The 25,603-nt window shown below is 37.1% G+C and overlaps 3 protein-coding genes across 11 annotated transcripts in view; 2 read left to right on the top strand and 1 right to left on the bottom strand.

Annotated features, from left to right (window-relative positions):
* LOC119082593 (piezo-type mechanosensitive ion channel component) overlaps positions 1–25,603 on the bottom strand; it is a 75,953-nt gene that overhangs the window by 49,368 nt on the left and 982 nt on the right. For all 9 annotated transcript variants that reach the window (XM_037192135.1, XM_037192143.1, XM_037192144.1 and 6 more), the window contains exon 3: positions 6,901–7,004. In XM_037192135.1, coding sequence (XP_037048030.1) covers positions 6,901–6,967 — 67 coding nt within the window. In that variant the 5' untranslated portion in view covers positions 6,968–7,004. The remainder of the gene's footprint in view (positions 1–6,900; positions 7,005–25,603) is intronic.
* On the top strand, positions 212–1,112 carry LOC119082596 (calcium-binding protein P-like). Its single transcript, XM_037192147.1, has 2 exons — positions 212–598; positions 656–1,112. The coding sequence occupies exons 1-2, from the start codon at positions 284–286 to the stop codon at positions 755–757; spliced, it is 417 nt and encodes a 138-aa protein (XP_037048042.1). The 5' UTR covers positions 212–283; the 3' UTR covers positions 758–1,112.
* On the top strand, positions 18,081–21,712 carry LOC119082594. The gene is made up of 9 exons (XM_037192145.1): positions 18,081–18,359; positions 18,436–18,531; positions 18,594–19,176; positions 19,235–19,488; positions 19,543–19,648; positions 19,709–20,259; positions 20,377–20,673; positions 20,892–21,417; positions 21,476–21,712. The coding sequence occupies exons 1-9, from the start codon at positions 18,181–18,183 to the stop codon at positions 21,641–21,643; spliced, it is 2,760 nt and encodes a 919-aa protein (XP_037048040.1). The 5' UTR covers positions 18,081–18,180; the 3' UTR covers positions 21,644–21,712.

Raw genomic sequence — 25,603 nt, 5'->3', positions numbered from 1 at the left:
TTAACCACGTCCCCTCATACACTTCTATATCAATTCGTCACCGAAGCATTAATGAAATTATAAGTTGGTATAGATAATGACATCAAAAATTCTGTCCCAAAATGGCATGCGTGGAAGCATTAGATACTTATCAAACCGATGACTCAGTGCTGATAAAATCTACTGTTCCCTTTGATGAAAATAAATTTTTATTACATTCGAACTAGTAAATTATGGTGGCTTTAAGTTGAAGCAAATATTTAGTTAATTTACTATTCGGTGAGTTGTTATAACTTCTACAAAAATGTGTCTGGACGTGGACGAAGAATGCCTGAACTGGTGTCAACGGATGATGTTGTGGTGTGCTTGTTGTTACTTAGTTGAAAGATGCTTTTGCGAAGATCAATACAATCAGCGACAGCAGTCCCAACAGACGGTAATTGTGCAACAGCAACAAACGGTATTTATGGTGCAGCCACAGTCTGATCCGAATCAGCCACCTCCGTACCAACCGAATCAACCTTGGCAACAACAGTCTCAGCCGGGATATCCTGGCTATCCGCCACAACAATCATCAAGCTACAATACCGGTTATAAACCACAACAAGCTGGACCCAATTCTGTTCATCCACCACAACAATCATCCAGCTACACTACACAACAACCTGGACCCACCGCTTTTCAACCAATAGAAAAACCTGGATCCAATTCTGTGCAAACACCAAAAGAACCTGGACCCAATGCTGTGCAAACACCAGAACAAATTAAGAAACAGTAATGATCGAACGGTTTGTGACTCAGAAATCCTCCTTTTCGTTTTTTTTTCTAATTATTTCGAGGCTACTGCATGACCAAAATTGTGATTTATGTCATCAGGTATGTGAATTCGAAAACAATAAATCGACGAGCGTTCATTTCATTGAGTCTCTAACAACACAATATTGAATGTACAAACAGAATTAAAACAGTGAGGCTAAAAAAAACAACAAAAACCAGTATGAACAATACAATAATGTGACGAGTGTCATTCATTCGTGTGAATTTTTTTTTGGGAACTAGAAGTAGAGATAGTAACGAATTATGAACAATGAACGTCATCAACATAAATACATTTCGCATGTAGTTAGATTTAATTTTATGTTTTGTTTTTTTTTCGTATATAAACCTCGGTCAACCCATGGGGACGCACCTTTTAACTTGTCATAAAACTACTGTATCATGCGTCTAATCGCTGTGGGTTTATTCGTTTTTTCCTTTATTTGGGTTAAGGGATTTGATTGTTTATTTTTAGTTCTTATATTATTGCTCTACCCCCCCATATGAAGTCGAGGAAATTAGAGCAAGACAAACGAAATGAAATATCCTTTCCACCAAAAAAAAAACATTTAATCGATACAAAAGGACTTGGAAATGTAGTAGCAGTGTCATACATTTGAACGGTTTCCATTTCATTCATGGATTTTCTCTTTTTCGCTTTTTAACGAACGCCAACATTTATATTCGAAAGTTTATGATATGGCAAAAAATATATGAATATGAATGAACATTCAATTAAAAATGTGCTAATTCTATGTTAATCGCTTTAGTGTATGGTGGGTGCAATTGATAATAAACCACTTAAAGTGATTGCCTCAAATAACGGCTGAAAAAAAACGATTTTTGAAACAATCGAAACAGCACACGGTTTTTGGACTTATTATGTCATCACATCACTTAGCACAAAATTTCGGATTTCTTCTTCAAAATTATACTTCTTCTATAGATAGTGACCATTGTTATGGCTACCAGCAATGGTAAGAATGAATCAATCACATAAACGAAGTTTATATCGGACTCAGTTCGTAGATCAGTAAAACAGAACTAATGGTTCCAGAATTAAGACTCGGAACAGGTCAGATATCACTTGATCTGATCCTGAATTTCAGGTGGACCTGAGAATATTTGAATCTGAACTCTGACCTGACCTGAATTCACCAGAAATTTGAAAGTCAGTAAAATCAGAGATTTTTTCAGGTATATCCTCGGATATACCCGAAATCTGACCTGATTTTTCCTGAACTGTTACTGATTTTCAGATTTCAGATTCAGGTCAGGTAAAAATTTTCATTTCAGGTTCAGTTTAAATCAGAAAGATCTGAGCTTCAGGTTTCAAGTCGACCTGACCTGTTCCGAACCTTCTACCTGAGTAGAACGCAAAATTATATTGACAAAGTGTTGTATTGCTTTGACTTGACCAAAATTGTTGAAAAAATTTCTTTTATTCAACAATGTCAACTTTTTCAATGTTGAATTACTGACCAAGCAATACAACAATTTTATTAATAAAATTATATTGGTTGGATATACAGTGGCGGACTTTAAATTTTGTGCACTATTTTGATTCAGCTGTCCGACCAGCTGGCCCATGTAAACAAAGGAAGTTAATGCTATAATCAGGAGTAGATAAAAATGGCAACAGTGGTTTGTTTAAGATCGTCAACAATACATCTAAAGAGAGTCTCATATGAGTCGAATGCATCACTAACATCGTGCGAACATTTGTTTCAATCCGAATTTGGTACATTAATTATATAATGGGAGTATAGAGTAATAGAGTATGGTCTTAGTAAAATAATTTAGATGCTGACACTGTTGCATAGAAAAATTTACGAGTGGGTGAATTCCAAAATTCAAAAACTTTCTGTTTCAATGCCTAGATCTGTGTTATGAAACAAATGCTCTCCAAAACTTTTGACTACCACGAGTTGTTTAATCAACGAATTCAAACGAAAAGTAAGAACCAATGAGAAGTTTGATGACATGAATGCCCTGGATATAAAGAGACTCGAAGGTAGATTCAAATAAAAGAATTGAATGCTATTCATATAACACTTTATGAAGTTCAATAAATTAGTAAATGGGTTCTCCCGTGCATGGAAATAATGCGGTATCCTGGTATCCTAGATACCGCGAAGTCGTCGGGGCAAAAAATTGGATACCGGGAAATTTAGTCTTCGCCGAAGGCGTTTTTTTTTACTGTAAAAATTAGACCTCACCGGGAAATGTCTATCAGCGAGAAGTACTCACCAGGAAATATCTATAAGCAGGAAGAATTCAGAACTAACCGAAAAATAGCTGTCACCGGGAAATCGGAAATAGCTATCACTGGGAATAACTCATACCGGGAAGATCTCAAACCGGAGAATATCTATCAGCTGGAAATACTCACTGGGAAATATCTATCAGCGGGAAGAATTCAGAACTAACCGGAAAATAGCTGTCACTGGGAAGAACTCACCGGTAAATTTTATCAGCTCGAAGGAGAAGTTTTTACCGACGGGGGAAGAACTTATTGGGAAGTTTCCTTTAGCGGGAAGTCTATCAGCGAGTAAAATTGTTTCTTGTCAGTATTAAGCGGGAAGTCTTTATCATCAGGAAGTACTCGTCTGGAAGTTTTTGTTAGCGGGAAAAACTTATCGAGAAGTTTCTACCAACGGGAAGAACTCATTGGGAAGTTTCTAACTGGAGGAATTTTGTCAGCGGGAATTTTTATTTTGTTAGAGGACAGTGTTAAGTCTCTATCAGCGGGAAGTACTCATCGGGAAATTTTTATCAGCGGGAAGTGCTTATCAAGAAGTTTTCGCCACTATTCCGATCCCGATGAATTTATTCTCTTCAACAAACTGAACTTTTGATGAGTTGCTAGTTACTACTTCTGGTAAAGCAGTTCCTACTAGGGTGCATAGAATAATTTAAGAACTTCGCCTTCGGCGCTTTTGCTCAAATTAAAGTTTTATTTAGAATTTTGAGTTTGTACAGTTTCAAAGAATGGTACAATTTTTGCAGCATCAAAAGTCAATCTTCAAAAAATTTAGCTCGCTTCGCTCGCGAATTTCTTTTTTTATATTTAAGTAAAGTAAGGCAGAATTTCCGAAAGACTGTTATGCCCAACATATCTGGCAGATTAGAACAGAAGATAATTTTCCAATGAGTTTATATCTGTTTTACAAACATTCTCTTCTACAAATTGATAAGTGAAAATTCATACAGAAGAAAGTCACGAAAAGGTTATAGCATTGTAAAAACTAATGTTAGACTTAAATCTGCACAAAAAGACTAGAAAGCGCTAGGGCTTGGGAAATAGTATTCGCGCCTCTGGGAAGTCAATTGCGACTCACCGGGAAATTTTTGTCAAAATTTTTGGATACCGGGAAGTTTTGACTTGGTTACCGGGAAGAAAACATTATTTCCATGCACGGGTTCTCCACTCAAAATATGTTTTCCATACGAAACATACTTTCCACACGAAACATGTTTTCCATTCCAAAAATGTTTTTCATTCAAAACATGTTTTCCGTACGAAATATGCTTTCCATGCAAAACATGATCTTTTCATAGAAAATTGTTATTAATTTTTTTAATTTAAATTTTAAAATTTTGCGCCGCATCAACGTTACTTTCTACTGTTTTATATCCATGGCATGTAATGTCAACCGACGCATACATTTGCATTAAAAAACAACGAATACATTCTCTTTAGTTTTATTGTTAGAGATAATAAACAAACTACTGTTGTTATATTTTTATCTAACTACTGATAATAAAATTAACTGCGTTTGTTTGTTTACATAGACCAGCTGGTCAAACAGCTGAATCAAAATAGTGCACAAAATTAAAAGTCGGCCACTGTATGATAGAAATAGAAATAAAACTGATAGCCGCTTTTGAATATTACGTCATCTGCAAGCGTCAACGACGACTTGAATGAGCGGTGAGCCCTAGAGTTCTCATAGAATGTATGAAATAAATATTCAAGTGATAGACTTTGTATCAAAAAAAGACTTGAAACAAATGACGTAGCAGATTTGATGATTATATCGCGACACGCCCGCCGTTTGTAAAATGTTAACATATTTGTAGAGTATATCTAGCAGAGATAGTTAAATAGAACAAAATAATTTTTAGAGGCCGAATAATGATGTGAATCTAGCATTTTTCTATACTCCTCATCTATTTCACAATTTGAACGGATTTTAGTAATTGACTTTAAAGCAATATTCAGGGCCATTTTTATGAAATCGATTACACTTTGCATTTTCAAGACGAGCAGTCTAAGAGAGTTTTCTTCTCTCAATGTCTTTTGTTTCTTACACTACTAAAGTATTAGGGGTGTGCGATGGGTAAAGTATCGAGACTGCCGTAGTGTACAAAAAATTCTCATCATCCCTAGATGTCAATTTTTTTAAATTGATTAACCTGTTACCGGTCCATATGACCGGAGTATTATTATCGGGTCTATTACTTCAATCGATCAAAGTATTTTCAATCCGTTGATTTCAAATCTTGTACTTCAATTTTTTTTAACATGAAGTTTACTATATAAGAACCATATTATCCAGAGCTTGTCATTATGTCGTCGTTATCGATAACAGATGAATAGCCGGTTAACAACTTGCGATAATTCTCCAAAGCTAAATTTTCGAGGTTTGGGATTCTTGCACATTCCGACATCCACAAAAAAAAATAGTTTTCAGATATTTGCTAGTCAAATTATTGTTTTTCTACTCCCATGCAACAGAAAAATGAAAACCGGAAGAATTCTGTCAGAAAGGTCATTTTTGTGAGTGATCAAAGCTCATCAAACATGAAAGATTGAGTAAATTGTAAAGTTGAAAATTTCATGAAAATGATGCGATTAAATAGTTGATGCTCTAGAAATATATGGTGAATATTTGTGAGGTCTGACAAACTTCGAAAAACTTCTATGTTGCTTTATTTCGTCGCGACATTGTAAAAATCTTCCGCAAAGTATCTCAATCTCATAAATTTAATCAAGTGTACGAAAACACAATATGCTATCCATTAACATTACCACATACTGTATGTGATTGTTCCGACATTTGTACATATGTTTGCCACGCAATAGATCTGTTATTTTCGTGAAACTTCTGTTTCTGGTTACATTGATTGATATTATCAACAGTGGTAATAACAATCGATCCGAAATATAAAAAGAGAAAAGAAAAATAAAAGAATTTCGTAATTGAATCTATAAGTACACTGATGACCGGTGCTGTATATATGAGACCAAAAAAAATGAATTAGGATGAATTAAATTCGTCGGACCGGTTCTCCCTCTCGATTTTATTTAGACAGAATTATTAGAATTTATATTAGAGAGGAATCGTACAGTGTTTTTTGAATCATAAATTTTTTTTTATGGAAACGATGACGACAAAACTAATGATATGGAAAGAAAAATGTGTTCTAACATCAAATTTAAATTCGAGTTTTGTCAAAAAAAAAAAAAGTTTTCTGTGAGTAGTTTACTTGCAACAATTTATTCAAATTCCTATGATAGCAATATCCACCATTTAGACATACGGAGAAAAAAAAACGTTAAATTTGTTGTATTTTAAAGGCAGCGTAACTTATTTTTAAACTGCTAATAAATTATCAAGAAAAGGTGACTTCATCGTCGTGTGTACAGTGAGTGATATTTTTGAATCAGTGTTTCTCAAGAAGCAGTTGATTAAAATGAAAAAAATTCTCTTCCTATTTCCAATGTGTATGTTAAAGATTAGAGATGCGTGTACTTTTGTGTTTAAACGTTTAATAAGAATTTACACAGACAATAAAAATTGTAATTTCTGAAACATTTTGCTTATTGCATTACCTACCGATGTGGTTGTGCAAGAATGTCTTATTGAAAATTACTAGCTCGTTAAATTAAAGCATCTGTTTACACTGATTCAACAGAGGGAATATTCGACGAAACAAAAATAATTTCTGTTAAACTAAAATGCTTGATGTTCGTACACAGTAATCGTTAAAATGCGCTATAGCTTCATTTGCATAGATATCGATACGAATGTAGTACAACTTACAACACTGAACCGAATGGTAATGAATAATTAAATTTACTTTAAGTGAGGTACTTACAAAGTGTTAAGATGATAGAAAAGACGGCTCGTTGTAGAACCATACACAAGAAATATGATGTGGCCATTGTGTATTTAGTGAACCTTGGTCAGTGCCTTGCTGATCTGAAAAGAGAAAAGGAAAAACATTATTGTCCATCTCATTGTCGTCAGTTATTGATTATCATTTGAAATTCGATCGTCGGAACACACCACCAAATAGTGCATTCTCGATTCTCCCCAACTAAAATTGAAATGGTGCCGAGATTTCCATTTTTCTAGAGATAATAATCCGACGATTCAGGTTCGTCTAATAAATAAGTTTTTAAATCCAGCTTTATCTCAAAATTCACCACATTAGAGTTTCCGGGCATGTATTAGTTACTTGTTCAACGAGAGAGGAAAAGTTGGAAATTTCATGCCGAGGGATTCCTTTGAAAAACAGCCTACCGAAATTGGACGCATTTTCTATTGGAATTTTCTATATGCGCCCAGTAAGGTATTAGAACCCAGAAGCCAAAACCACTTTCAAAAAAATTCTTCGAAGTTTATGTGGCTGGTGAAAGGAGATCAAAAACCGAAAACTTGCTCTTTTCTTACAAAAATTTCTCCAGTGTCGCGAGCCGTACAGGGTCGTGTGGGGTGTCATTAGAAAGGTAATCACATGTACCATTGAGCCGAATAGGGAAATGGGTTTAAAATTCATTGACACTGAAATATGTGCAGTTGATGCTCTCAACCGAAGACTTACACTGTTCTTACTGAAATTTCTCGAGGTACACAAAACGTACCCTCTACGGCTCGTGTAACTGGAGAAATTTTTGTAAGAAAAGTGCAAGTTTTCGGTTTTTGATCACCTTTCACCTTCGAAGAATTTTGTTGAAAGTGGTGTTGGCTTCTAGGTTCGAAGTCCTTTTTACGCATATATAAAAAATTCGAATAGAAAATGCGTCCGATTTCGGTAGGCTGCTTTTCAAAAGAATCCCTCGCCATAAGTCACCCGAGAAAATGAAATATTCAACTTTTTTCCCGAGTTAAAACATAACGTTTTTCACAACAAATGCTTCCGAAGTTTCAGCGGAGGGGAGAAAATGACTATTTTACTAATTTTCTTTCCAGGTAACTAGAGTCAAAGATTTCTTCATTTATTCTTACGCCAACCGCTAATAATAAGCTACCTGACTACATCACAATACAATTGGTATAAGGCCAGTTGAATTTATTTACACATTTTGCGATAGTAAACACCTTCACCTGGCCATAAAACAAGAGCAAAACAGCTATCATAGCACATGACAATGCCTCATAAAACGAAGTGACTCAAAAAGTGAACACGCAGTGAAGTAAAGCTAACTTTACCTCACGTTTTTGAGTAAAAAATTATTCGCCTGGAAGGTTGCTCAATAGGGCGTATCGAATTTTGAGAATTTTAAGGGTCGCGCTAGCCTGTGTGCGGAAAACGTAGATCATTGAAAACTAAGTCCAGGCATATGGTTGATGGATCCGAAGGTGCCCGGGAAGAAGTTCCACCGGACGACTTTAACTTTCAAATGGTCATAACTCGGAAAGTTAAGAGTATTTTTGAAAACAATGTTCTAGCAGGATGTAGAGCGTTAAAAACTCTACAAAACTGCCAAAGAAACCGATGGTCCAAAAGGTGTGTCTGTCGAGGTTTTCTAACATCGAAAGTTCGACATTTTGGTTTTTGACTTTTATTTCCTGAGAGACAAATTATTAACTTTAGCTTTTGGCATGAGGTTGTAGAGGAGGTCGAGTACTACCAGTACACTAGGCATTGTCCCGGTCGGCGATCCATCCGAAACCACTTTTTCAACATTTTTGAATGGACTTTTTAAGTGTACCCACGTCGCCCACGAAGCCATTGCAGACAATGTAACCGGTGTTGCTGAGTCGAGGTAACCTTGGCCAGTAAGTGCACATAATATTCCATAACAGTAGCTGAACTTTTTTACAAAATATTTAAGAATTCGGTGTAGCACATTTTGTACTACAAAATCTGAGAAAGTGAAATTTGTGAGAAAAACAACAAATAATCGTTTTAATTAGTTATTTGACCCACGAACAGTAGTAAGAAGTCGATTTCGTTGCAAATACACATTTTTCGATATTTTTACAAAAGGTTGAACTTCGTGGTATACCTTGTCAATATAATGTGCTACATCGAGATCCCAAATATTTTGTAAAAGAGTTCAGCTCCAGCTACTGTTATGGAATATTATGTGCACTTACTGGCCAAGGTTACCTCGACTCAGCAACACCGGTTACAGTGTCTGCACTGGCTTCGTGGGCGACGTGGGTACACTTAAAAAGTTCATTCATTAATGTTAAAAAAGTGGTTTCGGATGGATCGCCGACCGGGACAATGCCTAGTGTACTGGTAGTACTCGACCTCCTCTACAACCTCATGCCAAAAGCTAAACTTAATAATTTGTCTCTCAGGAAATAAAAGTCAAAAACGAAAATGTCGAACTTTCGATGTTAGAAAACCTCGACAGACACGCCTTTTGGACCATCGGTTTCTTTGGCAGTTTTGTAGAGTTTTTAACGCTCTACATCCTGCTAGAACATTGTTTTCAGAAATACTCTCAACTTTCCGAGTTATGACCATTTGAAAGTTAAAGTCGTCCGGGGGGACTTCTTCCCGGACACCTTCGGATCCATCAACCATATGCCTGGAACTAGTTTTCAATGAGCTACGTTTTCCGCACACAGGCTATCGCGGCCCTTAAAATTCTAAAAATTCGATACGCCCTATTGCTCAAAAAGTAGTAAGCATACAATCACAATACAGCTAAATGTCCTCATTTTTGGTAAGTAATAGTACAGACTTCGTTCCATTTTTGGAAATTTAACAAAGCGAAATCATTTCAAAATTACAGACATTGCATTCTGACAAAGACTTGTCTCAAAAGAATTTCCAATTGTTCAACATAACTTTCAATGCAATCCCATGTAGTTACGGGTTACAATTACGATTGCCAAGATTTTCTTCAACTTATTACAAACAAATAGTTATTTCAACGAAATCTTACAAAGTTAAGGAAGCAACCATGTATTACCGTCAATTCTCTTGTAGCTAAATAGGACAGTGCAGACTAGAAATGTCTTGCAAAAGCTTAAGTTCATTGTTCAGAGCGTACATAAAACAACGATAACATAAAAAAAATACCATTTCTAACAAGTAGTACGTTATTATAAAGGATAGTAAAACCGGTGCCCTATATATTGTTGTAATATCGTTGGAAAATTTATGCGGCGCAGCGAAAATTTTAAATTAGGGCGACTGTATATAGTAGTAGAAAAGATGTATCTCTAAAGGAAAATGGCAAACGAAGGAAGTAATAATGTGAAAGAGCAGAACAAGTCGCAAAAAATAATTCGATTCCAGAAAGTAGAATTTATCGTCATAATCGTTGAAAATATTTGCATATTTACCATTAAACTTTCCAATTAATTTGAATTACTACCTACGTGAAATGGGACAACGAAACTTGAAAAGAAATTTGCAAAACCAAATTGCGAGCGATTTTAGAATCGAACGAGTTATAATAGCCTCACTACTTTATGTACGGGAGTTTTCCACCCACGATTTATGAACCCATAGACTCCGTTCATAAAGCATGCCCCAAATCATTAGTTCAGCACCATCGTCAATGATGACATTACTATACCAGTGGAGTAATTTGATATCTTGTATCCAGATGAGTAAAAGTATCCGAAGGCTTCAGCCTGAATTCAAATTATTTCAAGTGTAAAGTATAACGTTTTACTTTACGAGCGAGGGAAAAGGTTTTCACTAATGAGGGAATAGCCACATTACCTCACTAGTAAAGTAATAGTATATTACTTCACCTTCGGGTCGGGCTGTAACACCACACTTATCAAATACACAACTTGGAACCTCGTAAGTACAATGCTTTACGTGATTAAGCAGTGTAAATGACAAAGGATAAAAAGATGAAAAGTCGAGTTTTCGTGTGAAGTTTGTTGATCCGAGTTGAAGCCGAGGTCAACAATCGCACTAAAACGTGACTTTTCATTTTTATTTCTTTCAGTCTTATTTTATGACCTTGTCGAGCAACGAAACTCTGCCCGTATATCATGCTTTCTTTGGGTTGCCAGCGCTGTCTTTGACTGACCATCTCGTGTGTCCGAGTTTTGTAATGGATTATACATGCTGTTGATTTCCGAAACAAATTCTCTTTATTTCACTGCCTAGTAATGTAATAAGTCATTTTTGACCCTATCAATCAAAAGAAGTGAAAACCGAACGTAAGACTGTTCTTCTTACAGAATTGACGGCGGGTATTAATTTTAGTTTCTTCGCATTACTTGTTGATTTGGCGTGATGGTGACGACGATAATTCAAAAGGCGAAAGGTGGGTGCGTGACATACTTAATGAACGCATAGCTATACCGAATCGTTCTAAGATAAGCTTAGGTATAAGAAATCGTGTCGGTGATAAATTTTTGATGATTTTCGTATTGAAGAATCTGTGGGTGGTTAGCGAATTGTAGTAGTAGGTGATTGATATCAACAAAAAATCCTGAACATTCCACACGTTTTTCGCGTTTTTCTGTGAATTTTCGCATTTTTTAACGATAAATCAAATTTAAAAAAATCAAATCAGAACAGCAACACAATTTGGAAACAATGTACCAGCAATATTATAATCCAAGCAGTGTAGAATTTTGTATTTTCATGTTATCGTCGACTAAATATTTACTACATTGATGTATATTTATCGCCAATTGATGATTCAAAAGCGTATAACGTCATAGTACCACTATCTTGAGTAGACATGCACTTCACACACAATCGTGTAACGAAGCAAAAAAAATCTCAGAAATGTGTGCAATTCGACTTTGACTCAATGTTTACTTCTACAAATAAATTGGTTGGCTTGGCTTGGTAAAACAAATTTTGATAGCTCATCGCATACATTCAATGTGTTTTGTGAATTTGAATTTGATGTGTCGACCAAATGCATAAACATTTCCGCGATAAAACGAAAGAATTTCAAGAAATTCAAATTTGTACAATCTTTTTCGTCGCTATTCTCTGACATCATTCGATCGACACAGCATTGTGATTCACTTTATCAATTTTATTAATAATATATGGTCGAATATTGAAAGGCACACCACCACTATACTGTACAAAAATGATAACCTACGGCCAATAAAAAATTTGATTATTCAAAATCGATCTCAATCGGTGTGTGGTTTATATCAATTCACTCACAGTTCGGGTAATTTTAGTAAATTTACTTTAGATTATCATGAAAACAGATTTACGTATAAGCCAGTGCAGCTGCAGGATTTTCGTTCTATGAATCTATTATACACCAGAAAAACCGTTTGAAAAGCAAGTCCGGCAGTCTTCTCAAAAAAAAATTAAAGTCTTTACAATCGGCTATAAGAGACCCTTGTATTTACAAAGCATTTCTTGTTGAAATGTACTGCTTGAATGACTACTGATTTGAATATTTCGTTTTTTAGACAAATTGATCGTGTCCGGAACGATAGCGGAGGACTTGACGCAGTCTAACTTCCAAAAAAAGAATGAAGAAATTTTTTTGAGACGCGGCAACTATATATAGGCGAGAATTTAAGTTTCTTTCCTTTGGCCTGTATCACCACAAATCCTATTCTATCTTATTCGCGCTTCAAATACGAGCAAAACGAGCTATCACTCGACTATGTAACTTTAAAATTGCCGGAGATACATCGTTTTGAAGTTGGTCATTTTGATAGAAAATGCACCAAATTAACGTTTTCCAAACAATCGACATCTTTCAACTTACTCTGTATGTTTCTATCTGTCTATCTATCTATCGACGGTCGATCTCGGAAACTAGTCAGCCAATCTCGATGAAATTTTGCAGGAACCTCAGGGTGGGCATAAAAATGAAAATGTGATACGCCATTACCCCAGGAAAAACCAGAATTTTGTTTTATTGGCCTCGAAGTGGTTTCTGAGTGTGGATTTCGAGGGTCGGGAACGCGTTTTCTGCTGTAGCTTAGCTGTATTGAAACCTACAGAGGCGTGCGACCCATCAAATGAAAGGTATTCGTAACACGATTCGAACAAAAAAATATTTAAAAAAATCGGGGCAGATTCGTTTGAGCTAGAGTGATTAGAATGACCAAATTTTGAGCTACTCGAGCGTAGGATGAAAGGACTAATATTTTTTTGGGTTATGAGAGATAGAGAATTACTTTCTTTGGCAAAGTCTCAGAGTTTTACGAGTAGAACAGAGGGGCATATGTGAAAAATGTCGAAAGTTGGAAATGGGTGGGTCAATTATGTTTTAGAGGTATTTCTTGAATGGTGGCAGATAGAGAGTTACTTTCTTCGGCAAAGTCTCAGAGTTTTACGAGTAGAACAGAGGGGCATTTGTGAAAAATGTCGAAAGTTGGAAATGGGTGGGTCAATTATGTTTTTAGAGGTATTTCTTGAATGGTGGCAGATAGAGAGTTACTTTCTTCGGCAAAGTCTCAGAGTTTTACGAGTAGAACAGAGGGGCATTTGTGAAAAATGTCGAAAGTTGGAAATGGGTGGGTCAATTGGGGTTTTAGAGATATTTCTTGAATGGTGGCAGATAGAGAATTACTTTCTTCGTCAAATTTTCGATTTTCGTCAAATTTCGAATTTCGTCAAATTTTCGATTTTCGTCAAATTTTCGATTTTCGTCAAATTTTCGATTTTCGTCAAATTTTCGATTTTCTTCAAATTTTCGAATTTCGTCAAATTTTCGAATTTCGTCAAATTTTCGAATTTCGTCAAATTTTCGAATTTCGTCAAATGGCAAATGGCAAATGTTCAGGAACAGACCAGCAAGAAAATTTATCTGCCACATGCGACGCAGATTTTTTTGGTAAAATTTTGGTTGTTTCCAGTAAAATTTTTTTTGGTAAAAATTATTTGGTAGATGATGAGAAAATCTAAGCCAGCTTGTTTGAACTAAAATTGAGTGTAAAATTTAATTTTTGCGTAACGAAGCTGAAAGCGTCAACTCTAGCGATATCATTCATTTTAGAAATTGTACTTCAAAGACTGCGTCACACTTTTCTCGAAGAGATTTTTGTTGGGATTATGCTTTCAGACGAATGAATAAGTTGCATCGCGGTGATAAGCCAATTGGTTGCGAGGTGTCTACGATGGCCGTTCATAAAGCGGTGTGTTTCCGAAAATTGATACCCCACAATCTTTACACCAACGTCAATGGCACGTGTTAAGCTTGTGCATGACAAGAAAGAACTTGACCGCCATGCCACGAAATTGTTGATGATCTCAAATAAATAAATAAACCCGAGGAGCGTGTCTGCGAAACGACCAATGAATGTTTCCAAAAATTAACAATTTCGACTAGTCACATCAATAAACAAAAAGGTGCACAAGATTTTTAGTCTTCGAAATTCTAATATTTTCTGCTTCAATTTGTTTATTTGCTTACTCATCATATACGCTACGATTGGACACATCAAACCACATAATATGCTAATTATATTGAGTTATCGTTCGTATAACCCGCGTATAACCTTACGCCGGTAACTAAACATAAACGATGTTATATAGAACGAAAATGAGCAATTAAGAGACGGTATATGTTCATTCTATCATGTTGTAAGCCATTGATTCGGAACGATAGCTAAACGAACTATCATGTCTTTTCACGAGAACATATATGTTGCATAATCGGTGGGGAAAGAATGTGTACGATGTGAGAGCATACTGCGAGATCAGAAGTCGATCACCAATTTTCTCTCATATTGCTCACTTAACAATTTATTCGTGACAGTCGCTACGACATACTATCATGTCTTTCGATTGATCTCTGAACTGCATTATGTACTTACGACAATTTACACGATGATGATAAATATTTGTTCAGTCTTTCTCTTATTACAGGAAATAAAGACGAATAAAAAATTCATTATTATGCTAATGGCACGGATAGCCCTGATAATATTCCACTATTTTGCTTTTATTTGTGTAATATAAAAATTGTGAAAGAAGCAATTTTTTAACACAACGTTTTTTGCACGTCCAACGGATCATCTTGTTTTATACGACCACACTCAAACTAGCTGACCTTGATATTCGTTAAATTTTTTTCAAAAAATAGTTTTTTCTATTGGGTGAACATCGAAATTGCCATTTTCAGACAGACAAAAGACTCTCTGTGTACAGTGGTAAACAAAATAGTTAGAGATAAGTATTGTTGCGCTACAGCTGAATTCACCAACTAGTTCACAAAAACTCTCACAGCCTGTCCAGTAATCAATCAAAACACATTTTAGTCAGTGTTTTGATGACCGCATACATTAGATGACGCCACCGTGGCAAAAAGACATTAACTATCGTGTCTCGGGATTGTTTTCATGTAAAGATTTGACCAAAGCGGGGAGTCCGGAATCGGGACAAACTGGTAAAATCAGAAGAAGTAAAAAGCCGCACATCTCAAAAGTTCCTTTCTTTCCATATCACGCATCGACGAAAAAGGCTACCTATGCTTTTGTCTTAAAGCTGTCGTTTCTGCACTCGATATGCAAAATACTATTTCTCTTATTCTATTCTGTCCAATTTAAGCGCCATATAATAGAAGGTATTCAGAATACCGTATTCTATTCAGCAATGAAATCATAAAATAATTTTAATATCGTTTTTATGACCATCACCATCACCCAAGCATACAATGAAAACACTGTCAACATTGGAACTATTATGTGGCAGAAGATAAAAGTTGATGTCTGATGTGTCCAATTACACTACATATGTCAAAATTGCTGTTACTCGTTGAGTTTTACTAAAATTTTAAGAAACTGGAGGAATGTTAGAATGAGGTGCTGTCAATCAAAAAACACTCAAGAAACAAAATGTCCGTCCTTTGTCCCATACATGTAGAGAGATAACTCTACAACCGTCAAATCATAACAGTTTTGTAGCAATAGATCACTTTTTGCTCCCACTCCTGTCTTAACCTCGGCCTCTAAACATTTTCTATATTAATACTATTAGCAATGCTACGCATAGCGTCTATACGTTAGCACTGCTCCAAGCTCTTAATTTAGAAAATATTTGAAAATGTAAGATCTATTCCATAGAAGCAAACAGTACACCTACACTGCAACTGCACCTACCATTCTACTTCTTAACAATCATCTCTAGCTCTTAGTCGACTTATCCCATTTTCAAAAACAATTTTCTCTTGATATAGTTAAGACCCCTTTTTCTGTTGTAGTAACAGTTTTTGTGTTGATACCTACTTCCGGAGATATGTACAATGTACATACATGGAACCAAAGTATATAAACATACTGGAAGGTAATGCAAATCCACAAAAACTCACGGAACCCTACTTTCGGGTGAATATAATTTTTACAATGTTGGCCACTAGTTAAATTCACTTTGTTAGGTTGTATCTTTGTACTCAACACAAAATTTTGTATGGAGAACAACACATTTCTGCCAACATTAAAACGCCAAACGTCACACAAGCAACATAACAAGTCTTATATTCACCCGAAACTTGGGTTCCGTAAAATTTGTGATCCGCTGAGCATTTGCATTACCTTCAGTATGTTTATATACTTTGCATGGGACTAGAACCAATGAATACAAACTACCAGGTATGGTCTAATGTCATCACGGAGGACTTATGTTAATTTTAACGGATTCAAACTCACTCATTTTGTTATTATTTTGAAGGATGGGCCATACCTGGTATAAAGGTATACACATTCATTGGCTAGAACGTTATCACATTGAAATTAATTGCGGCTTGTCTTAAATAGTCGTGGAATACCTCCAAATAAATTTCTAAAAATCTAGTGACAATAAATAAATTGTTACTCAAACCGCGCAGAGTATGGCAGCCGTGGCGCCACCCACAGCTGCGATGCCAAACTTCAAAAAGCATCGATACAATTATTAATAAAATTGTTGTATTGCTTGGTCAGTAATTCAACATTGACAAAGTGTTGTATTGCTTTGACTTGACCAGAATTGTTGAAAAAAATTTCTTTTATTCAACGAAGGGCGAACGAAACGTGTTACCGTTTACGATTCGTGACGAAACGTTTTACCGTTTACAATCATAATGCGGACGAACAACAGGACAAAACAATGCTGATTTCGGCGTATCACGCCATCATCAGTGCACCCATGTCTTGCGATGACTATGTGCATATCAGCACGACACAAAGTTTTTGAAGTTTGGCATCGCAGCTGTAGGTGGCGCCACGGCTGCCATACTCTGCGCGGTTTGAGTAACAATTTATTTATTGTCACTAAAATTGCCGAAAAACAAATTGTCGGATGTGAGAAAAAAAAAACAAAACAAAGAGTTTTAACAAATGACGAAAAAGTGTATATAATGCTCGTACTATTGAAGTGATTGCTCACTTCAGTTTGTGTCGTGCTGATATGCACATAGTCATCGCAAGACATAGGTGCACTGATGATGGCGTGATACGCCGAAATCAGCATTGTTTTGTCCTGCTGTTCGTCCGCATTATGATTGTAAACGGTAAAACGTTTCGTCACGAGTCGTAAACGGTAACACGTTTCGTTCGCCCTTCGTTGAATAAAAGAAATTTTTTTCAACAATTCTGGTCAAGTCAAAGCAATACAACACTTTGTCAATGTTGAATTACTGACCAAGCAATACAACAATTTTATTAATAATTGTATCGATGCTTTTTGAAGTTTGGCATCGCAGCTGTGGGTGGCGCCACGGCTGCCATACTCTGCGCGGTTTGACTAAAAATCTAGAATTCAGTTTTGAATTTTTAGAAATATATTTGGAGGCATTCCTCGACTATTTAAGTAAAGTCCAGGGTGCCGAAAGTTGGCAAACCGTTGCCGGTTATTGTGACTTGTCAACTTTAGGCACTCCGGAAAGTGCTAAGGGAGTCGAAGAATACCTCCAAATAAATTTCTAAAAATCAAAAATTTGACTTAAGTTCAATGTGTTAATGTAGAGAGCATTAAAATTATCAAAATTGAAAACACACAGAAAATAGTGACACCCTTACTATTCAGAAAATTTATTTCGATGAATTTCCTTCCAATGTGTATAAATTTGCTTTAGATTCTATAGTAGTATTTCTTTAACTTTTAATTCATCCTGTTTAAGTTTACTCGTGCACCTATTTTCAACGGACAATACATGAACAAATTAATTCAGTAGGCCGTAAGCCAGTCGAGACGGACAAAAACTCGATACCTAAATTTCATTTTTCAATTCGTTGGTGGCCAAAAGACTTCTCGATCATGGTGGTAGCGTTGTCTAAATTGGCGAATTTCAGTCGCATTATACCCATAAATGAGAATCTGCGCACATTCGCAACTTCAAATATAAAGTTTAAACAGCTGAAAGTAAATGGAAAAGTTATTGGAAAAACATGGTCTTCAGGAATTGGTCGGACTACAAGACTAAAACGAAAATATAGGTGAGTCAAGTTAGTCAACTAATTATCCACAACATCTATAGATACATCTTTGTCTGTTCGTTACGATGAATATTAGAATTCTTTCAACGACAAATGGAATTCGAGCTTTGCTAATTCAAGATACAACTACAAATCTTAAAGGCTCACAAGCTGCCGTACGTATCGACGTTGGGTAAATTGCACTATTATAAAAATCGACAAAGAATACGAAAAATATAAGATCTAATCATTTAGGCAATCCGACTGTATTGGACCTACTGGCCAACTAGCCAACAACATTTCTAATTTACTTAAGAAATGCATACACACCGTCGTAAATCAAGTGACTCGAAATTACGATGATCCAGTCGGATCTTACGTCTTTGGAGACGTTACGTTTGATTCTACCGTTTTCTCTTTTGCGGAGAAACTACATGCAGAAAATGTACGAACGAGTGATGAGAATCTAGTGTGGAAATTTCTCAGAAATCTTGCGGAACTAGCTCTTTCACAAGAGAACACCCTCGAGCATTTTGACAGTGTCGCTAAAGCGACGAATTTTCGGTCATGTATGAAGCCGAATGTACTGTCTCTTTATGCTGAGGCCAATATCCAAAAACATGATAGGATTATGAAAATGCGGGAGACTTTGCTAGATACAGGAATCGATCCTAATATGCCCACAATATTGTTTGACACTCCTTGGCACAAATTACCTTGGGACAAAGAACTTCATGATGAACCATGTTTGCGCGTACTAAGTTTGTATCGTACGAAGTATTTCTTCCGCACAGTCTCGGTTTGCATTCATTCACATTTAGAGTTAGATGAAATGGAGGTAAAAACATCGATTCGAATTTGTGTTACTTTTTACATCGTTCCACCACAAATTGCAGAAAAACTTCGTGGACAACTTTTTGATTAACTCGGTTGATGCCTACCCTAGAGAACCTCCGCCAACGAAAAAACGAGTATTTCATAAACCCCATTCTGATAGGATTGTAGTGCCGTCGAATTCTGAGGAACAACAATTGGTTATGCAATTTCCTCACATACAAAAGCCGTCGTTGGCACAGTCAAATTCGTTGCAAATTATAGCTGATTTTCTTAGCTACGGTGGCACTGGTAGTATGACAGATCTGCTTATCAGGTGGGTCTGATTTATAGTATGGTAATTCTTTAATTAGTCATTTCGGGATCTTAGACAAAAAACCGGAACTTCTTGCAAATTTAGTCATGACAATAACTTGGGTCTTCTGGTAACCGTTGACTTGAAACCACCGAATTTTGCAATGGAGAATATTTCAACGGTAAAGTCGTGTATTCTCATTGATGGTTTCAGTCTGTATTTATTTCAGGAATCCTTTCAGATCACCCAGCAATTATTCAACTACCTCAAATTCCATGTAGATAATGATACTGGTATAAATCACTTCAAAGAATTCACCGTCAAACGGATGCTCGATAATTTTGCCGATATATACCGTTCTGAGAAAGGCACAGTAGCCGTCGTTCAAAACTTAGAGTTCAACGATAAGTTTGACGAATTGGATCTGTATGCTACTACCGATGAGCGTCATATGTTGAACGATCTGCTGAACAGTTTCGAAAATTGCATTTATTGGGTATTTGCGGAATTGACTCATGATGTCAAACATACACTAGGGCTTTCAGACGAAATACGTCCGGAGGATAATGGCCGCACTACTTTCTACTATTCACAGTTTCCTAAGATAAAGCCGACAGAGATGAGTGACCTTTTCATAATACCTGAACTTTCTTTCTTTGGATACCCAATAATAGACTTAGGTCAATTAATACGAGAACCCCCAATAAGTTTGAGATCGCTTCAACCTACACCTGATGATACTGATGATTACGACGTTGAGCATCTAACGATTGGTTGCAATGATGTCACGGAGTAAGTACTAATTAAACACTTCGACGGTCCAACGTGTAGTAGGGAGTTAATATCTACCAAACTACAGAGGTCTTTGTAAAATTCTGAAAATTGATATGACGATTTTTGTATTTTCAGCGTTCCGTATTTGATCATATGGAAATACATTTTGAAATTAGAATTCAGAAATGTATTTTCGGAATTCGAATTAATGAAATTGGAGGCCTACATAACCAAGAGAAGCGATGGTTTAATCATTAGCAGTCAATATAGAATGCCTCGTCAATTGCGTATCAGAATAGAAGAAAAGCTAGACGTTCTGAAGATGGCAGATCCTGTGAGCTTCTCCGATTTAAAATCTAAATTTGAAATCGCTCAAGATGTCGCAACAAAAAAAATGTCGAAAAAACTTGTTAACTCGGAAGCCCTGGCGCGGTGAGTGTTTAGTATAAAGCTGCATAAAATTGTCAGTGATCTTGACCACGACAACTTAAAGTCTGATAATTTGCAACATCTGGCCATTTTACCAGCTGCTGCTCAACCTGTTGTATATAAAAAAAATATAAACCGCAAAACTAGTGTAGTATTGGTGATCTAACCTCAAGCCTTTCTTGGGTTGTTCATACTAACTTCTTCACTTCACTTCTTCACAGATCACTACTGCACACTTGTATCCACAATTTACTCGGAACGAAGGTCATGCCACCACTTCCTATGAGATATGTTCAGATCGTGAATATGACTTTCGACAAATTACGTGAACATCCGCTTAATGAAGCAACGCCCCACATACACGAGTATGCACCAGCCATAACAGCACGAGACAACACAGAAATATATATATCGTCAATGGATCGACTTGAAGACACTTCTTATGGTCTTTGCTGTTATTTCTGTGGAACGGATTTATCGCAAGCTGATCAAATGGCGTTGACAGATATTTTCGAAGCCTTCGTTGGCAATCTCGTACGAACCGGCGTTTTGCCAACCTTCGATGTGGTGCGATATAGATTTCAAAATGTGTTCGCCTTTGTTGTTACTGTGACTGGATGCTGGAAGGAAAATGATCTTAGACATAAAATTAACGAAATCGACGAAGCGCTTATGTCGGCAAAATTTGGGGGTGATGGGTATTCTGTACTCCAGGGTAACATGGTGGAAAGGAGATTCGTGATCGGGGTTCGTGTCAATTTTGAATTGATGTGCTTCGATTAAATTGATAAACATTGGTTTTCAGATTACCAGACACGAACCGTCCGCATATGCTGAGCAACCGAAGGATGTACGGTCAATGTCTTTTGATGAATGGTTTAATGTTTGGATGATGGAAAATATAAAAGAGCTTGAAAAAATTATGGATATTGCATCGGACGGAGAATCGGACGGAGAATCGGACGGTCCGTAGCAGATTTTCTAAAATTTATTTCGAAAAGAATACGAATCCAAAATTATAAATATTTTGCCCCGAAATGTAGGCAACAATTTAGCCATGTGTATATATGTGTAGATTCCTCTTAAATTAATTTTATAGGCCGGATCATTATTGACATGTTATCTGTAAGATGCATTTATGAAGTGATGAGATGGCGAGTGAAATCGTCAACATTACATTGTCATTTGATTGAGTGGTCATTGAGGCAGTGAGTGCGACGCGAGATTTTTTGTTGTTGTGAGAATTGTTTATTCAAGTGGTAGTTGATTGTCTTTTTTGCTACGTTTTGGGAGTCTTCTTAAGTAGCTTTCAATTGTTTCCTAAATAAATTTTCCATCAGAAGATGGCAAAACTATCACCGTAATTTTCCAAAAACGTGTCCAATCGGAAAATTTACTGCTGTCTCGTGTAACGAACTAGTGGAAGCGACTGAAGATGGTTAGACCACGCTAACCTCTGACCGCCACTAGATTCAGAGGTCGAAACAGATTGATTCGTCTTTAATGCACTTTCCGCGAACCCTCGGAAAGGGAAGAGCCAAAGCTCTGTTAATTTTTTCTGTTTGTTGTGTTACGTAGAATGATTTGAAGCGTAAGTATCCTGTTTATTATGTGGCATAGAATGGTTTGAAGCGTAAGTATGATGGATGTATGTATGCGATCTGGAAAGCTTTACCGCGGTGGATTGTAAGTGAAGCGCCGCTCGCCTCATAAGTTTGTATGTCCTCTATTATAAATAATTCTTCCCCTTGTGCTTCGAGATATGTCATACGGCTGGCTCACTCTCGGTTTGCTCGAATTCTCGCTTTCAGACGATTTAGCCGTGCATGGACCGCACGAATGTTTAGACCCGTACGAAGTACTGGGGTCTTATGGGTTTACGCATACGTTTGTAACACGTCGAATTGGACTCCCTGAGTAAGGGGAAACCTATTGTGGTTGTCTAGAGATGCCAAATCCGCGAAAAAAAAATGTCCGTCTGTCCGTCTGTCCGTCTGTCTGCACGATAACTTGAGTAAAACGCATCCGATTTTGAAAATTCTTTTTTTTCCCGTTTGGTAATGTCAAAAGACAGGCTAAGTTCGAAGATGAGTGATTTTGGATCGACCCCTCCCGAGCTGTGGCCCAATAAGTGCTTTACGGTTTTTCGAAGATATCTCCGGACATTTAAACGTTAAACTTGTAAGTGATACGTCAAATAAAAGGTATTTACAATACCGATCGACAAAAAAAAAGTTTATGGAAATCGGATGACCGAGTCGTGAGTTAGACCCCTTGGTGTGGAACAGGCACAGGGCGGCAAGCAGTTTTTGCTTGTAGGTCGGCCACATTTGAACATATTTCGTCTGTTTTAGCTTTATTAGATAGGTATTGACCGTACCAATCAGGGAAAAAAATTTTTATGAAATTATGTTCTCCGGAGCGTGAGCTAGGTCTCTTGGAGTGAGCTCTTATCTGGCTACTCGGAAGTACAGTGAACGTGGTGTATTTTGACAATATCTCGAGTAAATTTTGACCGAATTTCATGATTTTTTTTTTGTTTGAAAGGTATTAACGAATGTAAAGCGTCGGTACTATTTCCGGTCTCCTAACAAAATGGCTGCCGGCGGCCATATTGGATTTTAGTAAAAGTGAAACATCTTGGGAAAAATGATACTTAGAGAGTTTCTGTTAACATGGAAATAATTTGTTATGTGTGTGGGGTTTCAGGGATTCCATATACGGACATCTATATATACCTATATACAGGCATATAGAGCTATATAATAGCATATTCCTCTGTGAAATGTTTATTTACAGTGAAATATAGGTAAATATAGCGGTATATAGCTGTTTAAATAGGAATTTATGAAATTTGTCTTCGTACGGGGCTGTCTATATTGCCTCCGGCAATTTAGTTGTATATGATAACAAGGCAAAGAGTGGATAATGTAAGTGATTTTAAAGGGAGAATAGTTTTTCAGCAGAGAAGAAAATGAAGTAAGAGAAATGAAGAGTTTCACATTAAAGGCTTTTGATACGAATAGGTGTTTCGTACGGGTCGGCGTTAGCTATGTTTGTTAATTGCACGGACGGTAATTATGAACATTTACTCTTTACTTCCGACTTGTTGTTCCATAAGACCGTTGCCAAATTGTAACGTTAAAAAGATAGCCTTCAAATGGCCCAATTATTAATTAAGTGAAACACTACATTGAAACCTCACCTGTTCTTGTAAAATCGTCGAAGTTAAAAGCACAAACTACTTCCCAGATTAATGTCTAAATTAAGTATGCTTTTGGAATGTTCGTTCGAGTGTTCGTTATTTTTGACAAAAATTCAGAAGACTATTGACGATGATATTTTTGAGATTTTGATAGATTTCGCAAACCATCGATAGGATAGATAAGCAAACACAAAGAACGGTTGTGCGGGAATGTAAGAATGTATGTGTAACGTAACTTACGTTCTAAGAAAGCGCGCGGAATAAAACCATACAAATATTTGAAAATCCTAATGTCCCTTTCCTTAGAGGTTTGCTCTCCGAATTCCGTAAAGGCATTACGCCGGTGGATGGCGATCCGATCACGGATGAAGAGATGCTAGGGTTGAGTGGTTCTCAGTTCAAGGAACTGTTGACGGAGAGGTTGCTGGTTGTGTGGCAGGGCAGGTGGGATGTCTCGGAAAAGGGACGCCTCACTCATGAGTTTATTCCGAGTGTCCGATTTGTTCGTGAGAATGAGTGGATGGCCTTTGGACTGTGTCTTGGTTATGTATTAACGGGACACGGTAGCATGAATGGTTTTCTGCACAAACGTGGTCTGTCAAATACGCCGGTATGCATGTGTGGAGCACCTAACGAGGACGTCAAGCACCTACTCGGGGAGTGCCCGCTCTACGAGGATCTTCGTGATCTGAATGGTTGTGGGTTACTCATTCGTAACGGATCGCTTGACGTTAGCGGGGCACTCAGCGAGATTGGAGCGTTTGAAAAGTTGAATCAGTTTGCGGTATCGCTATTCGGCAGGAGGTCGAGGTTGATGAGAGGGGACGAGGATCCGTGAATGATGCATGTGTACGCCGTTATGTCTTGAATGTGGTTGATTGTGGGGTGAATGACCGGCGCAGGATGAGTTCAGCTGGTTGAACGGCTAAGGCCAATTCCAGACTGTCTCTCGGAGAGTGGCGACTCCGCGCAATTCGAGCTAGTCGATCGGAGCTGGAAGTTCATGCTTCCATCCGAAGTGGTCTTCGATACCACCTACCCTACCCGAGGGTTAAATCGGTACCACGGGTGTTGGGAGCCCACCAGAATTGCACTATCCTCCTGGTCCCAACTATGGTTGAGGAGCCTATCCTTGGCTGAAACGTGGTGGCTGTGGTTCAAGTGCGTTTAATACGCTGGGGTACTGCTCCCGGGTGAATTGCAGTAAGGGTTGTGATAGGCCCTTGCCCCACCTTTGGCTATGCTGGTGCATGAAACACCGGCATATAAAGGTAGTCATTTGACGCGCTGATTGAGCGTATCTCAATCTGCTCCTCTTAGAGAGGACGAGATGTTATGCCTTCGGGTGGGTAATCTCGTTAATCTAAAGATATTATTCTGTCCCTTTCCTTTTTGAATGTCCTTTTTAATGTCCTTTCGCTATATTTTGGGTTGCGATTAAAATTTTGTGTCGTTGTGTGTGTGATATATTTCCGTACTTTCGTTCTTCGTGTGTACTAATCTATCATATATCACATCGATGTCGCAAGCACCGTTCTTGCAGCAACAATGTCGTTGCCAACGATACAACGATGATTAATCAAAAACTTACTAAAAAGGTCAAAATTTCAATATGGATTCTATCAAAATCTACGAAAATATTAAATTTGAATTGAAACTGGTTTGCCTTAACGATCTAACTGTTTCAAACAATAAACCACAAATCAAGAGCTCTAAAATGTAAGACAA

This window comes from Bradysia coprophila, unplaced genomic scaffold (assembly GCF_014529535.1).
Source record: "Bradysia coprophila strain Holo2 unplaced genomic scaffold, BU_Bcop_v1 contig_476, whole genome shotgun sequence".
Taxonomy (NCBI): domain Eukaryota; kingdom Metazoa; phylum Arthropoda; class Insecta; order Diptera; family Sciaridae; genus Bradysia; species Bradysia coprophila.
This window is presented reverse-complemented; position numbering and strand designations above follow the sequence as displayed.

Bases quoted from the DNA above. Each gene is read 5' to 3' on its own strand.
- LOC119082594 (XM_037192145.1), top strand. From the start codon at position 18,181: ATGGTGGTAGCGTTGTCTAAATTGGCGAATTTCAGTCGCATTATACCC. The intron at 18,532-18,593 runs GTAAATTGCACT...CTAATCATTTAG, and splicing joins GCCGTACGTATCGACGTTGG to GCAATCCGACTGTATTGGAC. The intron at 19,649-19,708 runs GTAAAGTCGTGT...GAATCCTTTCAG, and splicing joins CAATGGAGAATATTTCAACG to ATCACCCAGCAATTATTCAA.
- LOC119082596 (XM_037192147.1), top strand. From the start codon at position 284: ATGTGTCTGGACGTGGACGAAGAATGCCTGAACTGGTGTCAACGGATG. The intron at 599-655 runs TCTGTTCATCCA...CCTGGACCCACC, and splicing joins CACAACAAGCTGGACCCAAT to GCTTTTCAACCAATAGAAAA.